Source organism: Dromaius novaehollandiae, chromosome W (assembly GCF_036370855.1).
Source record: "Dromaius novaehollandiae isolate bDroNov1 chromosome W, bDroNov1.hap1, whole genome shotgun sequence".
Classification (NCBI taxonomy): domain Eukaryota; kingdom Metazoa; phylum Chordata; class Aves; order Casuariiformes; family Dromaiidae; genus Dromaius; species Dromaius novaehollandiae.
Genome location: NC_088130.1, coordinates 57,719,148 through 57,736,779, shown reverse-complemented (window position 1 = coordinate 57,736,779; position 17,632 = coordinate 57,719,148). Strand labels below are relative to the sequence as shown.

At 38.5% G+C, this 17,632-nt stretch overlaps 2 protein-coding genes across 2 annotated transcripts in view; one reads left to right on the top strand and one right to left on the bottom strand.

Annotated features, from left to right (window-relative positions):
- Window positions 1-3,860, top strand: part of LOC112982173 (dnaJ homolog subfamily C member 21) — a 14,748-nt gene extending 10,888 nt beyond the window's left edge. The window contains exons 10-12 of the mRNA XM_026098366.2: window positions 403-593; window positions 1,025-1,097; window positions 1,803-3,860. Coding sequence (XP_025954151.1) covers window positions 403-593; window positions 1,025-1,097; window positions 1,803-1,967 — 429 coding nt within the window. The 3' untranslated portion in view covers window positions 1,968-3,860. The remainder of the gene's footprint in view (window positions 1-402; window positions 594-1,024; window positions 1,098-1,802) is intronic.
- LOC112982174 (alanine--glyoxylate aminotransferase 2, mitochondrial) lies at window positions 3,071-17,632 on the bottom strand. The gene is made up of 14 exons (XM_026098367.2): window positions 17,479-17,632; window positions 16,299-16,384; window positions 15,718-15,902; window positions 15,290-15,413; window positions 14,217-14,311; window positions 13,251-13,344; window positions 12,085-12,178; window positions 10,779-10,879; window positions 9,588-9,680; window positions 8,744-8,876; window positions 7,975-8,063; window positions 6,373-6,522; window positions 5,863-5,961; window positions 3,071-4,368 (listed from the first exon to the last, which is right to left on the bottom strand). Exons 1-14 carry the CDS (start codon window positions 17,531-17,533, stop codon window positions 4,258-4,260), a joined length of 1,509 nt encoding a protein of 502 aa, XP_025954152.1. The 5' UTR covers window positions 17,534-17,632; the 3' UTR covers window positions 3,071-4,257.

The window sequence follows — 17,632 nt, the reverse complement described above, 5'->3', positions numbered from 1 at the left end:
CTGAGTTATTTTGGCTTCAGTGTCCTAATGCAGATGTGTGGCACAGAAAACTGTAGTCCAAATGATAAACATTTGGCACAGTTATAATCAAAACCGTTATTTTATAATGTAAAATGGTAGCCAAAGCAGTATGACCCATTGTATAATTAAAGCTACTGCCATTCTCCTCTTCCATAGTTCCAGAGGCTGTATGTTAATGGTGTTTCTACACTGAAAGGTGAGGCCACCTGTGATGAAGAATCAAACTAAGATAACTAAGGTGTCACTGAAAGCACAGCATAAAATTACAGGGTTGATGGCTTTGTGTGTGGTTTTCCCCACCCCCTCCCCAGGGAGGTAAATGACTACTATAATTACTGATTATCTTAGAGTAGTTAACTTACATTTCTTATGTTTGGGCAGACCTATGAGGACTCTTCTGATAAAAGTGCTGATGAAGAACCAGTTAAACAAAAGGAGGCTCCCAGTACGGACAAGGACAGCGGCTCAGCAGAGGAGCTGGTAAATGATGGCCAAAGATGTGCTGCATCAGAGGAAACGGGTGCTACAGAAGATGTCAGCCAAGTGAATGAAACAAAATGTGAAGTGAAAAGGTAATTCCTTTTGCACTGACTTATATTATAGCAGTGACTGTGTGATTCCATGCCCTGTTTCATACTGTCACACAAGTCTGAATTTTCTCAGCAACGTGAATTGGAGGCTATTCCACTAAATCAATAGAGTTGAATAAATACAATACTAAACAAGGAGTGTTAAAGTCTGATTTCAAAATGCCTGTTGAATACCAGTAGCTGCCACATTATTTACCAGTAGTTGATTCATCATCTAGCTAAATCTTGAAATCAACAATTGATAGTCTAAATGAAATTGCTCTGTTTTTGGTGGAAGCACTTATGACCTGTTGTGTGGAGGAAGGGTTGGGGAAGAAGCAGAGGCATTGACTGAAAACAATCAAAGGCTCTTAAATGCTTTGTTGAATGTTCCTGTGCTACACTCATCTTGGTTTCTCTTTGTCTATCCACAGTACTAAGCCTAAAGGTAAAAAAGCCAAGGATGCAAAAAAGTCTTCTAAGGCATTTTCGGAGCACCCAACAATGGTATGTCAAATTACTTAAAATCACTGGTTTCTAAACAGCATAACATTAAAACCAAAGTTGTTGGTTTGATCACCTTCAGTCCACAAATTGTTTTGAGGGTTTGGGGCTTATTTTTTAATATTTTTAAACAGGTACTTTCTATTCCCAAGATTACATTGGAATTTAGGAGACTGAAATATCAGCTTGTATCTCTTCAGGGAAAAGTAGCAGCTCTCGGTACTGAAACATAGTCCTAGAGTTCTGCCTCCATGGATCTCACCAAGGCAGTTTAAACAAATTAAATTAAACACACTGAAGACAGAGCTGTTGTCATCTTCCCAGATGAGCAAAACCTTGTAATACTACAACTAAGATATACTTAATTCAGTAAATCTCACAGCCCAAAGTAGTATGCATATATAGTCTTGTTTAGTCATGTAAGATCTGAAGTATTCTTTATCTTAAAAAGAGTTGGATTTGCAAGGGTTTTATGTTCTTGGCTCTGCTTGGCACTTCTTAGTGTTTTAAGAAGTCATATTTTTGTATTTTTTTATTGTTAATCATTAATCTGATATCCATTATAGAAACAAACAGCTTAGTAATCACATTTTGTTGTCTAAGAGAAGCTGCATACCACAAACTGGTGTGTTTTATTACATATCCTATACTAATGTGAAGCACTATGTTTTTTTGTTTTTGTTTTTTCTTTTTCCTTTTTCCTTGTAGAGTGAAGTTCCCATCCATTGTGTAACCTGCAATTGTGCATTTCCATCTCGGAATAAACTGTTTGAACACCTAAAAGCCACAGGTCATGCAAAAGCAACACAAGCACCAGCTGTAAATGGAGCTATACACACCAGAAACAAAAAAGAGAAACGTAAAAACAGATAAAACTTTGTGTTACAGTGACAGTCTTCAGAATCATACATGAAAACACTCTCAGACCTGAAAGGTGCAGACTTCCTGTATTCTGAGTTAAATGGAGAAGGCAACTTCCTTTTTATTTTTTTTTCCTCTCCAAAATTAGAAGATGCAACAAAAGGAATGTTATCTTGTGAAGCAACACATGCTTGCTTTTATTTGTACCAGCCTTTCTTCAGGGGCTGAATTGGATCTACCATCCCAGCGGCTTTCAAGTTGGGGTGGTGGGGGAGGAAACAGGTAAACCCAAAGCCAGTCACCTTGCATACCTATTGAAACTTGCATGGATAAAGTACCCAGTCAGAGGAAATTATTTTAACACTTGTTGCTATTCTTTTTTTGAAAGTGCTTAGCTCATGTTGAGTGTAGCAGACTGATTTTTAATTAAAGAATGGACTGTGCTGCTTTGATCATCTATCAAAAATGAAACATAAACAAGAAATGGGAAAAAAAGGCTTTTCTGCTATCCACAAGCAGATCACCTTTCAAATTACTTGAGAGAAATATTAGCATGATGATAAAGTTGGTTAATCATATTTTTGACACTCTCCACTGATTTTTGTACAAGCAACTGCAGGAAGTTGAAAAAAAATTTTGTGGAAGAATGTTACTAGACTAAGTGAAGGGGGAAATAAATGAATGACAACTGAAATTTAGTGTAACTATATGCAAGGTGATCTGCACGCCTGAAGAACATCCCTAGGTGTGTATATACACATAATGGCCAACTCTAGGTCTCACCATTTGGGGGGGAGGGGGGGAGCTAATAGGTATAGCTAGCTACTTGTGTTCTTTTTCTCTAATTTCTAATGAACAAAACCAGAACTAAAATTGTACCTCTGTTTAAGTATATAGTCTTATTAAAAGTTAAAAACAGCTGATCCTGGAATTAGAAATAGTTTCACAAAACAATCATCAATGCAGTTACAGAAAGCAGCACTCAGCTAGGATAGGGGTTGTGGTACTTGGTTAGGAAGTCCCTAGAGTAAAACTTTCTAGAAGCAACCATGTTTCTTTTAAAGAAGTTCCTCTTAAGTTTCAGCTCATTAAACAAAATGGCAGAAACTCCCCTGCAAAGTTAGCATAGTGACTTTATTGGCTTACAAAATGATGCAAACTTTACAATTGTAATCAAAGTGAAATGACAGATATGCAGTTACCACTTTCATTTTTTTTGGTGCCTGAAGGAAGTAATGAACTAAAACTTTTTTTAAACAAATATGATTTATATAAGAAACAAACAGTGCACCTTATTTCATCAGCCATGCTTTATGCCCTTGTTAAATGGCTACTAGATAATCCCCAAAGCAGCAACTTAGTTGGGCAGGAGGAAAAGAAAAGCACTTGTTGGAGAGGGTGTTGATAGGATTAGAGCCCCATGTTAAAAGTAATTACAGTAATTAGAAAAGTTTCTGTTTATGTGCATACAGATTTTTCCTTGCTCTAATTACAGTGTATCCTTGCAGTAAAAGTAAACAATTTTAACTTTGTTTGAAATCTGCAGTTATGTTCTGCTCAGGATGGCTCACATCCTGAGATTGCCCCATGATGTGAGACTTCATTTATATGAGAGTAAGCAAAGGGGGAAAGCTTACCCTGCAGTATTACCTCTTGACTTTGATTAGTTTGTTCTTTCTTATTTAAGGAAGTTAAAAAAAAAAAAAACTTATAATTCGTCTGTTTTACAAATGTTTATACTTTAGTCTAGACAACTGGAAATGGTTGCTGTTGAGGTCTGTTAAAGCTATTCACTATGTGCTACTGAAATCCAAAGAAAGTTTATTATGTAAGGACAGTTTTACTTTATCTGTCACACTGTTTTCTAAAAATTACTGCTGCCTATAAACTTAAAGTTAATTTAAACATGTAGTTGTGTCAGCTCTTAAGTCCTAGTGAAGACACAATCCTAGCCTTAATGTGGTAACAGCCATGACATGAGTTTTATAGATGCAAAATGAACAGATAATGTCTTCCACTTACTCTGGCACCAGGTTAATACAATCTGGGGTCTTTTTTATACCAACACTAGAAAAGGTATGTAACAAATACAAAACACTACTGCAGAACTGTATGTTTACAAAACAGATTATTCTTTCAAGACTGATGTGTAAGAATAATCTTATTGTGCTGAACAAGTACTTCCACTCCAGCCTATGATTCTTCTTGTCCATTGTAGTTTAATTATAGGATTAGTGCAGAGATTGGATGGCAGATATCAGGGGTTCAGTGAGCATCATCTGTGCAAGGAACCAAATCCAGTCTATTTTTCAGCTGCTCTTTTCATGTGTCTTTCTAATGCAGTATGAAATACTTCTACAGCAAACTCTGCATCCCTTTTAGTAATGCACATGGGAGGTTTAATTCTAAATGTCTGAGGAGAGAGGAGGAGGGGAAAAAAAAAAAAAGAAATCCTGAGAAGCATATGGAAAGAATACAGGTTCCAGCAGCCCATTTAGGTCAGCACTCACCTTCTCTTAAAAAATCTAACCAAAAGTAGGAGAAATAAAAAATTTGGAGAACTGCTGAGCTGGGACCAAGGCCTCTGATTAGTGTACTCTGAGGTGTGGTAGTTTTGGACTTTACTACATCAAACTCCCTACTCTATTTTTGTGACAGAGTAAGTGCCTCCATAAGAGACCTGACGAGAATAGACGATGTGTGTACAGGTCTGCCAGATAGAGCTAGTGTAAAACCTTAGATGGATTTGTACCAAGAAAGAGCTGAGACAGCAAAACTGCCAGAAAGGATACTTTGCCCATAGGGAAAAGTAGTCTCTACTGAGAGTGGCAACCTCTTGCATCATGCTAATTTGCTGTCAGCTAATTTGCTATTCTTTTATAAACTTTAATTCTTCTTAGAGAATGTATTATGAAACAATCACTAAATACTGACTTTCAGTGAGGGTAATACAGCTTGAATGCCTGTTGATCAGGAATCAAATACATGCAGTTTAACATGGCAAGAGCTTAAATTCTTAAATCTACACATTTGGTCTGTAGCTTCCAAAAGTATTTAACCTCCATAAGAATATTAAATGTTTAGTTTTTAGTTTTCCTATCATCATATCCCAGGACTTTATGCAACAAGTACAGAATGGTCTTTCCCACCCACAGCCCCAGCTAAAGTTAACAGAGCCAGAATGATCGCATTCTTAGGAGACAGAATAAGATTTTACTACACTCTAAGCTGCGGTCTGTAACCTGTGTTTTAGTCCATGATTTGTGGAAGAACTGATGAGGTGACAGATGCACGCTGGCCCCCTTCCTTTCAGCCATCCCACATCCATCTCATACACAAGCTCCTTCCTCTAACTCAGAGGGCTTAGTTGACCTGATCATCCTTAAGGCAGTTCTGTTATTAACTGAAGTGTTACAAGAAGCTCCTGACACACTGCCCTGGTACAGCATGGTGCATCTTAGGCTGCATTGTCTGGCAGTTTCTTCAGGATATTGTACTGCATTGCTGAATTTACTAACTTTCTCTATTACTATCCAGGCAGAATGCTGCCAGCTGTCCTAAATGAAAGAACTGACAAGAATAAACTTGTTTCTCTTGCCATCAAGTCAAGGTGACAGCCTGTAAAGTAGCAAAGACTAACAAACCTGAAAATTGCTGTTTTCCTCTAACACATGATACATTACAGTACATTGCTTTTCTTGGGTGAGTTGTCCCTCTAAAAGTAAATTGCGAGCTTTGAGCTAGTTCAGCGTATTTGTGAGTAAAGACAAATCACTCTTGCCTGATTCGTAAAATAAGAAAATTAAGCAGAGTTAGCTCTTCGGACTATACACATTTTCTAGTTTACTTATTAAACTAAAGTTAATTTAGTTTACGTGAAGCAGGATGCAAACCAGAAGTTCAGTACCTGACGATAGAGTCCTCCTCTGCCAATCAGTACCCCCATGTCTTTACAGTCCTCCCAGATCTGATTGATTTCTTCGTTTGGAAGAGGGTGGCAACTGCCCTGTGAAAAGTGAACATTAAAATGCACTTAGATATTCTAATTTTATTTATGAAAAATTATTCTATTTATGAAAAAGTTGTATATTCTACTGCCTCCAATAGCTCCCACCCCGCCCCTCTCTGGCTGGGAACATTAGCTGCAAAATTTATCTGCTTTTTAGGCTGAGCTTACACAATTTAAGTACACAAGTCACTGCCTACCCAAAGCTCGTGAAATATTTAAGCTGTTTGAATGTTCTGGCTAATTTTTAGCCAGAATACTGTCGCTCTTACTCCGTCTTTATTTAAAAAAAAAAAAAAGAGAGAGGGAGAGGAGAGAGAGAGTCCTACTACAACCACAATCGTTCTGTTTCAGCTGAACTAAAACCTTCAGTGGCAATGTAAATTGAAAGGAATAAAGTAAATCACCAACCTTATTTGTCACCATTTCTATCCCAATCATAAGTCCCTTGCCACGGACATCTCCAATGATTTCAAACTTATCCCGTAGTTTAGCGAGCTCTAGTAGCATGTATGTTCCCACCTCCTCGCAGTTTTTTTGTAGACCATCTTCTTCAATAGCCTGATTAAAATGATGTAAAATGACAATATTGCACAAAAAGCTTCAGCTGCATCTGGTACATCATGTTCATGTCAATTCCTCCTGCAGACTATGCTCCTTCGCTACTATGGTACTGACATTTTTCCTCCCTTCTACCCCAGTGACAGCATGAGATTACAACTGAAAAATGGACATAATATTTTGACCCTGCTGTGTCCTTTTTCACATTTTCTCATTATTTCATAATCATATTCCACTGATTAATTCATGGTCATATATTCATGCTCATACATATAATGTATTTTCAATATCTTACCCAGAATATTTTAATTCTTTCTCCAATGTCAAACTACACGAGAAGACTATAATTTGACAAGGCATCTTCTGCCTAATAGAAGTCCTTTTTGGAAAAAATTCGAGTGTTTTAGGTTCATCAAAGCCATGCTTTTAAATGCAGTCTTATCTCTTTCTTACTCTACTCCCTTTACCAAAGTTCTGACATGCAGCCAACTCACAGCACTGAACATGCACAAAACATTTTATGAGCTGATCATTTGTATTAAGAAAATTCACATGATCAAACAAAAATTGCAATTACAGAATTTAAAGCTGGTGTTTTTCCCTTTTTTTCTTCAGATTTATTCTTTCTGACTCAAACAATTTCCTCAGATTTATATCACATCCAGGCTCAAAGTTATTTCAGAGCCAAACAAAACCAAAATACTGGTTTTGACTTTCTTACTTGTAATCTGGCTTTTAAAAATGTTTTAATTTGTGTCATCAAATCTACACTTCATGAAACAGCTGTGAGAAAAATCAGCCAAGCAAGTTACAAAAGCATAAACTGACAGTCTGCTACAGTGAAGCTTGACAGTCAAGGAAGGATGGTCTGTGTGCAATTTTGTATCAGCTAATAAGTAAAATATTGCAAATTTTTCTGCATCTTTTTCATGAGATTTTTTTTTCAGAAGGGATTCTGACCTTATATATCTTTAACTATCCAATTATTAAGCCTTTTTATGCATGAAGTAGAAATCGTGGAGTTAAAATAATTGTGTTACATACGTGCATCAGAGAATAAATTTAGCTTAGCTGAGGATTTGTATCGACCTATGAAAGAGTCACTTACAGGTGCTGCTTTTTCAAAGTGCTTTCCTACATTTTTATTAACAAAGTAAAGAACATAAGGGAATAAAAAAGAAAAAACGATTCTGATAATGTAATTATATGACCCTTATTCTTGCTAATGGGATGAAAATTTTATAATAAAAAAAAATCAGCAATTACTGTTTTCCTACACACAGGGCACACTGACCATGTAAAAATAATACATACATAAATGTTCATACATTCTCTACAGTTATTTACAAAATTGCCCATATCTAACTTTATAATAAGAACAAATGTAAACATTTTTCATCTTTTGTTATTAGAAAAAGCGTGGAATATATACATTCATAACATTCTCCCTACATCAAGAACCGCAGCTCCAACTACACAGGCCACAGGGTTTCCTCCATATGTATTAAAGTGAAGGTTCTGAGCCAAGGAACTTGCAATCTCTGAAAGAAAAACATTTTGATTTCTTCTCTTACAGTTGCCTTATGTTTCATAACAGTACTTATCGGCTTTAATTTAACTTCTAAAATAATGCTATGTTTCACCCTGATTCTACCGGAGATAAAGAGACGGGAAGATTGTAATTTTTCTGCAACAAGTCTGAGCATATTATGGCTATATTCCAAAGACTATAAGGTCTAGCTGTTGCTAAAGGTAGAATTTTAAAAAAGCGTTACACTTCTAACAGATATAGTCAGTTGTCCTTTAAACCAACATCTACAAACTTTCTTCTACACTAGATTCCATGAATCATTCATATGAATCAAGCAGTTGGCTTTATATATGCGGCTTTATACACACAGTGTTGTTCGTGAGAAAAACAGTGAATTCATGTAGAATTTCTAGAGTCTGCTACCAGGTCTACCAATGCCTCACAAGATCATCTTTGCTTCAGTTACACAACTAATCCCATTTAAATAAAACTTTACACTGCTGTAGCACAGCAATTGATAAATCAAGTGCCATGGCAATCTGATTCATTTATCTCAAAAGATAATTTGAGACCAAGAACGTTAGTAAAGCTCAGCTGTTTGAATAAGTGCCTCTCCAGTAATTAATTATTGCATAGTGTACTTTGTATATCTGCTTTATTTTAAACCTTAGTAGAACAGAATGCTAATACCTTTTGTTGTAACAACAGCTCCCATTGGAAAACCATTCCCAATTCCTTTTGCCATAGTAACAATATCAGGGAGTACGTCATGTGTTTGAAAGCCCCAGAAATGGCTGCCTGTCCGTCCGAATCCTGTCTGTACCTTTCAAGAGAAACATTCAGAAATGTCCCCATTACCTTCTCACATTTTAAAATATAGTTTCTTTTTCTCGTCTTTCTGATGTTACTGATTTGCACAAACTGCAGCTGTATTATGTAGAGTCAAATACAGAGCTAGCTATTACAGTAGGATCTTTATTCAAATGGCTTTACACAATAATTTGTAATTTGGTTTTCCTTTGGGTTTTTTTTTTTCCTTCCACATGAAAAAGCAAACATCTCACCATATCTTAGGCATGGTCCAAAGGAGCAAGGGGGAGACGGCAAGAGGAGGCTCTTCTGGGACAACCCGTCACACGAAGCCCCGAAAATAGTTCCTCATTCAGATTTAGCGCAAACCACTGCTTACATGCAGGGTAGAAGAGTCATGAGAATAAGTGCTACTGTGACAACGCTCATGTCACAGCTGGTATTTATGAGCTGCATATTTGTGTAAATTTACTACTCTCAAAAGTTAAGGAAAGGCAGCTACTAACCTTAGCTGTGTTTAAAATCAGAATACCATAGAGGCAGTAAACACCAGGGGGCAGCTATGCTTGGAAAGATGCACTGTGTTAACCTTACGCAACGAAAAGGAAAGAAACGAATTGTACAGGGTTTCATTTAGATTATTTCCAGTCTTGGACTCTTTTAAAAAGACTTGCAGAGGTACCTCAAACTCTAAAGCTTTGGTAAAACAGACAAACAAACTCACTTCATCTGCAATACAAAGGCCTCCTCTTTCCCGTACTAGCTGATAAGCTTCCTTTAAGAAACTTTTTGGGTACTGAACAGTTCCATTAACACCCTGTCAAAACAAAAAGACAACGTGTTCATGAACAGATAAAGAAACATGATTTACTGGGTGACTATCCTACAGTAGAAAAAATACCAACAGCCCTCAGGTAATAGCAAGACTTGTGTTGTCTCACAAGTTTCTGGCTTCACAGTGAAGTTGTTTGAAGAAGCTCCTGCTCAGGTCACTCTTTCCCATCCCACAGGGCAGTCTGCTGTTCCACTAATTGTGTTGGTACAAATGTTTGTGGGGCCACAGTGTAAACTGGATCACTGTAAGACAGACTGGATTAAAGATAAACTGCCAAAACAAGTACCTTGAAAACCTTCACACTGAGAAATCTAGAAACCATTCGATGATAAAGTTAACCAGAGAACTCAGGTCCATTCTTTGGTAATTTTTTTTAGAACACTTTCCTCAATTTGTCTACCTTGCCACTTTTCTTTCAAATCAGAAATTCTACTCCACACCTGGACTGCAATGGCTTCTTAGAGTGAAGTATGTAAAAGTTTACAAGACAACAAAAATGACACAAAACAGCTCCACTCTTCTCTGAGGTTGTGGTTCTCAGATTTTTGCACTTATGGGATATATTCTCCATACTTTCCTGCTATTTAAGAACTAAATAAACAGCAGTTCTGAAACTGTGGTGAAGCACCAAGAGGAATGAATCCTAGGGCCATGACTTGCTGGTGAGCTGCTAAAAAACACACTGAAGAATGTGGCTAGGAAGGAGTGAAAGGGGACCAAGATAAAGTTTACAGAAATAATAAATAGAAAAGCATTATAAAACTAGAAAGCAAGTATTAGAATCTAAAAAATAGTATAAACATTATTTTGATTTCATGTGTCATCCTTACTATTTAAATACAAAAATTTTAAAAAGAGTACATTGAAACATTACTCTCTGTTTAATGTAATTTCATGAACAAAAATCCTGCTCTATTGAAATCAGTAGCAAAAGTTCAAATTCTAATAGAGCGCACCCATTCTTTTGAATATTTCATGTGTTTAAGACCTAAAATCAGCAGACATATACAATTAGGATGTAGCTAAACAACATACTATTTAATTTGTGCTATCAAAATTCAGAAGTGGCAAACTACCTACTTGAATTGGTTCAGCGATAAATCCAGCTATTTTTTTTGGCACACAGGTATTCAGAGTATCTTTGAACTGTTCAATGTACTGGTCTTTTGCATGACACACACCTGTTTATATGGAAAACAATTTAAAGAAAGTTTACTTAAAATGACACAAAAGTAGTTTCAAAACATGAATTGCACATCTAATCTATAGTCTTCCTAATGGAAATAAAGGGAGTACTTTTAGACTGATAACTTTCTGTTTCTCAGGAAACATCTTTGACAGTAAATCATTTTTCTGCCATTCCAGATCAACAGGAAAAAACAGATTTACAATGCGAGCACTGTCTGACTATACGGTACATATCACCGTTCAAATACACAAAAAGGCTAAACATCAGAGGAGAGAGTCCCTTATTTTCTCTTAAACCATTTACACTCTAAGGAATGACAGTTCCAAAACAGCAAGGCAAAGCTGCCAGACAGTAAGATGTTACCCATCACAAAAGTCAATAAATTAAAGATTACAAGAAGTGTTTGTGAATTATCTACATCAGAAGAAAGAGTAAGTGAACAGTTTCTCGTGGGTTAATAAATATCAGCATAACAAATTGTCAGGTTAATACGAGTATGAAGATTCTGAAGAATGCAGCTGCACATCAGTCTATATGGTAACAAAGAACACAGCAATTAGTATAGCTCATCCTCTCATTCCTTGGAAAAGGCAAAAAAACCTAAGAAGAAAACATTTTGTTATGCATGTTAAGTAAAATACTAGAGTGCTTGTTTAAACAGTGAAAAAATATTTTAATTGCTGTTTACAGGAGAGCAGTAGAGGAGCTTTCACTGTGCTGCATACGGAATGTTCAGCCTCATATATGACTTCTGCTATAGCTGGTGTCAGATCGTCCTTACTATTAATTTTATTCCAAAACAAAAGCTGGAGAGCTATCAAAACTTCAGAAGCAGCAGAAATTACCAGTCAACATTTCTCTTCTTCCAGACATGTTAAATTTTGAGTTCCACAGCTTTGTGAATATTGGAACTCATCATGGCACACATTGAAGACCAAGGCTGGGATGTGCAGAAGAAATCTGAGTACAAAGTGTTCCCTGCTCAAATATTTTTCAGTGGCATGTGGATACCTGAGATTCTCTGCAATATTTTCTTCAGCCGTCTGCAAATACTAACCCAGAGGTCCTACTGATGAATGCTTATCTTTACTGAGACGTTAAGTAAATATGCCCTGAGTATGCATTTTGGTTTCCATAGCCCCATACTATCTTCTAATCTCAAAAAAAAAAAAAAAAAAAATTTTGCCATTGACCAACCTCCAGAACAGCTGCATTTTCGAATTGTTTGCACTGGAGAATCTCTACAATGGCTGCCTCCCCATGGACCACGAAAAACATCTGGCAACATTGTCTGTCAAGCATAAGAGAAATAGCAACAGATTTGACGACACTGTCTTTCTAAGAGATGTGTTGATCATACCTAGGGAGGACTTTAATGAAGAAAGCTAAAACAGTCTACTGGAGTCAAAGGGTAGGATTAGTTCAAGTGACTTGTCTGAAAAACATTTGTGAAATAATACCAGACTTCCCCAAAAATAAGAACCCTGATGGAAGGTAGAAGAGATAGAAGGTTTTTGCGGGGGGAAAGAAAAAATCCCTGTTTTGACCATTCCATCAGTAGTCACTCAATTGATGACTTCCTCTGTTTTGTTCTTGAAGTTAGTCAGTCAGCAATTACAGTTATCTAAGAGTAATGGCAACTTTTCTTAGAGTTGCCAGTGTAACTCCAATAATCCAAAGTATGATAAAGTCCCCAAAATACAGGGAGACGGGCAGATCTAGTAAAGCAGTAATAGGCTGGAAACTAGGAACTCCTGCCTTCTAATCCTGACTGCTGAGGAAATGCCACATGACTGAAAACAACTCACCCAAGGAGGCAGGCTGGGAGCCTGCAACAGAGGAGCCCTCCCAGGGCCAGCGCTGCAGCCAGTGCAGGTTAGCAGTGCCAATGCCAGCGTCTAGCACACAGAAAGCCGTTCCTTGCTTCTCAGGGGCACTGAGATAACTTTTTGCTCTTTATCCTCTATGGACCTCTTCCACAGATATGTCTCCTGTCTTGCTGACAGGAAGGACATACAGATTTTTTTTTCTCTCACTCTGAGCAGGACCTACTGCAGACCAGCAGAAGGCAGCTTTGCATAGACTTGCCAAAACAAACCTCAGAGGAGGAGCTCTGACACATGCACGGGCTTCCAAGCAAGCATCAAGCAAAGAGTAAATCATGACCATTGATGTTATACTTTTCCCAACTCTAAATTAGCATCAACAACTGCACAAGGAGAGGGAAAGGGGACTCCAGCTCTTGTTCTGTTTACCCAGCAGAAACAGCTACACGGCAGTTCAGTTAATAAAGCACTTACTAATGGCTGAAATATTCAAATAAACTGTTAGTTACTCAGATTATTTTTAAAAAAAATTCTCACTGCTGAGCAGCCAAAGTCATTGGCAACGCCATGCTTATAAGGACCAAGAGATGTCACTCCCAGCGTGTAAGGGCTGCCTCCATGGTATCCTCCTCTGTGCAAACAGACAAAGCACAAGAACAGCATGCATTTATGACAGGAGACCGTAGCGGTATTAGTTCTGAGAGGGCATGCTTCCGAGCTACAAATCATTGAAAAAAGTGTATACCACTGACTTCAAAACAAGAAGATTCCTACTGCCAGTTTTTGCTCTGATTTTGGAAGATTCGTGACTACCCATCTGCGACATGTTTCCTGCAATGGCAAATGTTAAAATTGCGAGCTGATGTTCACAAAGGGAAAAGAAACAGACCGGAATCAACAGCAATTCAGACAGGTTTTGTGCAAGCCTCTCATGAAGTTCTGCTGTAGCACCTGAGCCCTACATAATAAACAACTCTGTTCCTTGCATCTTGGGAACTTCTGCTCTCTCAAACAGATGTTGCCAATCATTAACCTACATGGTGGTTTGCTGCTAGTTTTATACAAAAAGCAGAAGTTCACTAACGGGAATATACAAGTTAGGTGGATTCACAATTTTCTGCTGAACAGAATGGGAGAAAAATTGCCATTTTCCCTAAAAGCTAACATTTTACAACAGGGTCTTTTGCTCTAATATCTGAAACCTTGAATGCACAGTAAAGAGAAGAATTGCTTACACTGGTGTTCACATAGTCCTCACCCTTGCACTGCGCTTCTGTAATTAAGACAGAATAGCTTTCTGTGCAGCTGTGCAGTGAACCACATCAGGGATCTGGCAGAAAAACAAGCCAGCAGCATTGGGAGTTGAAGACACTCTTCCTTGTCTGATAAATTAATTTGAAAGTGTCCTCAGCAGATTTGGAGTTAGAGTTCCACATTATTTCACGTCTTATGCACATAGAGAGTGAAACACAATGTATTTCATAAAGGTCAAATCACCATTACCTGAAACAGATGATGTCAAAGTTACGAGTATATATCCTTGCCATGAACATTGCCAGATCATTGGCTTCTGATCCGCTGTTGGTCAGATAAACCACCTACAGAAAAATGCTTATGATCAGTACAACCAACAACAACTACCTGCTTATTTGGGATCAGACCATGTCACCTTAGCAACCTCATGAACAATAAGCTATCACTGCCACAAAGTGACTTCACTGCAATAAACCTAAGATCAAGATGGTGTTCTGCTCATGGGCAGTACAGAAAGTGACTGAACAGAAACTACCTCTGCACAGGTAAAAATGGCTGTAAAATATCCCAGTAGGTTAGTTACAAAGAGTGGAGCACGCAGACACATTACTGTAGAAGAGTTAAGCAGTGTTTGTTTATTGGGAGCCAAAGAGATTTAAGGGGATAATCCAAATATAGTATCTGAGATTTGAAACCACCTGAATTCTAATAACTGTCAATGCTTTTAAACTTCCTTTTCAGAAGTGACCGATATTCTCTACTGCTTAAACTATGCAGATGCTTTATGTTTTTGTTTTACTCATTTTTAAGTTTGTGAAAGCTTCATAGTCTTCTGTTAACCCCATTTCATTTTATAACCTGTTTCTTTTACCTGAAAACAAATACAGTATTTTTCTTACCCTGCTTCTGGGCATATGAAACATACTTGTTACGTGGGTCATTTATTTAAGTCTCAGTGAAGTTCACTACACAAAGTACTGTCAAATACTCTTCCCTGTTAATTTACTCAACGTCAAGTAAATGTATGGCTACATGTAACAGTAGTTAACATCATCGCACTTCCTTTACTAATTTTTAAGTTGGCAGTGTTCCTTCACAACAACAAACGAAGAGAAGGCAGAAATGTAAACAGAACAGGAGCTTGGGATTTTATCCTGGTGTACATCTAGGTCCAAAGAAAAGGCCTTGAGGGTCACAATGTTTTCTCTTTATTTGACAGTCTGTGGTCCCCACGCAGGTTTTCTCTTCCCAGTTACTGTAGCTCTACATAAGTATTTTGATCTAATAAACATCCCACCACCACCATGTCAGAAGCGAAGTACCTTAAGCGGATCTGGGAGAAGTGAAGTTAGCTTCTCAGCATATTCCTGGATTGATGGGTGCATGTAGATATTAGTGGTATGCCAAAGGCGAGCAAGTTGTTTCTGGGCAGCCACAGTTACCTTCCTGCATGTACCACAAGACAGGGATTTAATTTAACACACATGTGCACACAATGCACACAGACATCTCTGTTATTAATTCTTAAAATTCAGACATTGCTGCATTTGCCAGATGAGTACACAAATAGACAGAATGAATGAAATCTCCAAAATATAGTGAGAACTGATTAAATATGAGTGATACATGAAAACTTAGTGAGCTCAGTTCTGGTTTTGGGTTCACACAGCCACAAATTAACACAGAACAAAACCAATGTAAGCATCTGTTTCCGTATTTGGTAGTGTAAATCAAACAACAGCATACTTACGGGTGACAATGACCAACACTGATTGTAACAATTCCAGCAAAGAGATCAAGGTATCTTCGTCCTTCATAATCAAACAACCATTGCATATATCCTTGATGCAGCAACAACGGCTTCTTGTAATACGTTACCAGGGAAGGAGAGACATTTCGTTCACGGATCTTCAGCATATGGTCATATGCATAGGACTGCATGGAATAAAGAAGTCAGTATGCATTTATGCTTTATAAAGATTCAGACTAAAAATTCATGGCTCACAGTTGTCTGCAGTGGTTGTTCACAGAAAGACTTTAACAAATTCTGGCACACAGTGGGCTCTACAAATGTCTGAAACTCAGCTTTTGAAACAAGACGGTTGTTTTGCACTTATCTTTTCCTTAAAGTTTTTCAAATCAACAATTTATCCTTAATGTTACATAGGTACATATATAGATTGTATCATAGTTGCAACATCATTGTTTTTCCCAAATAAGCAAATTGCTTGAGCCATAACGGATGCACAGACTATCTATGGCAAACGAGCCCATCACTCAGATCTCTTAGCACAGTCTTCACTGAAATTCAGCGTAGTATGTATGACTTACTTGGTATTTTTCAGGTACAAAGTCACAAGGAGGCATTTTTGCTTGTAGGGAGACAGAGCTTTTCCATTTCTGCAACCCAAAGGCAACTACAAAATAGTAAGATAATTATCAGACATGTATCAAAGTGCACATCTAAAACACTTTCTCAATAAGCTTGACCACACAATACAGAAGCAACAGTCAAGGCAAACATTTTTTGTCTGAGAGATTGCCTTTGGGAAAAAATATACTTGAGTACTGTATCTTTGTAAATGTAGGAAATACTCCGACTGAGAAAAAAGTGAGTTTCACTTTTAGCCTCTAAATTTTAGTTTTCAAACTGCCCCAGGGACTTTTATTTTGCTGGAAATGGAGCGAAAAATCAGTTTCTGACATAACCTCTTATCAGGGAGCAGCAAGAGCTGAGAGGCCTGAGCGGGGCGGGCAACGTGGGGGGCTGACAACAGGCCCCGCTGGCGGTGCTGCGCAAGGGGAGGCGAGTCAGGCCCAGGGTCCGGCCAGGGGCAGCCGCAGGTGGGGCAGCGCTGGGGACGAGGCTGCAGCACAGGTCCAAGGTCCACGCAGGGGACAGGGACAGGACTGGGGGCAGGGCTGTGCCAACGGCGCAGCTTAGGCGGGCGCCGAGGGCTCAGGGCTGGGCTGAAACGGGGCTTCCGGGCCCCATTTTTGCCCCGTCAGGGCTTTTCGAGTGCACTCAGCGGGTCTCACCCGGGTCTCTGCTTTCCTTCCCCAAATCCCTGAAAACCCCAAACCTTCCCAACCTTCGTTTAACTGCAGACATAATCAAGAGGACACCAGAAAATGGTATCATGTAAATCTGCATCCCTAACACTATCAGCTGAGAACTGTATGCCGGTTTTTATGTACTGAGGATTTTTATCTTTTTTAATAATCTAAGATTTTAAAGGGTTTCTTAAACACATTAAAATGGAAAAGGAAGAAAAATGAAGTTTCCTGAAATAAACATACCGTTATTGACATACCGTTACTTACCTTAGGATCACTGCGAGCGCTAAGGAATTAATCATAAATAAATGTCTAGACACAAAAAAAAAAAGAAAGAAAGAAAGAAAGAAAAAAGAAAACCCACCCATCCTAATTAAAAAAACAGAAGACGACCATATGCTGTGCTAAAGCAGCGCCCCGGCCGCGGCCCCCCTCCCAAGGCGCCGCTCCTTACCGCTGCCGAGCTGCCGGCTGCGGCCCCGCAGCAGCGGCCCGAGCCCCCCCGCCATGTCCGCCTGCAGCGCTGGGTGAGGGGAAGCGATGGAGGGAGGCGCCTGCCGCCCCCTCGCGCCCCCGCGGGCGGCTGCGGGCGGCGCTGGCACAAGCGA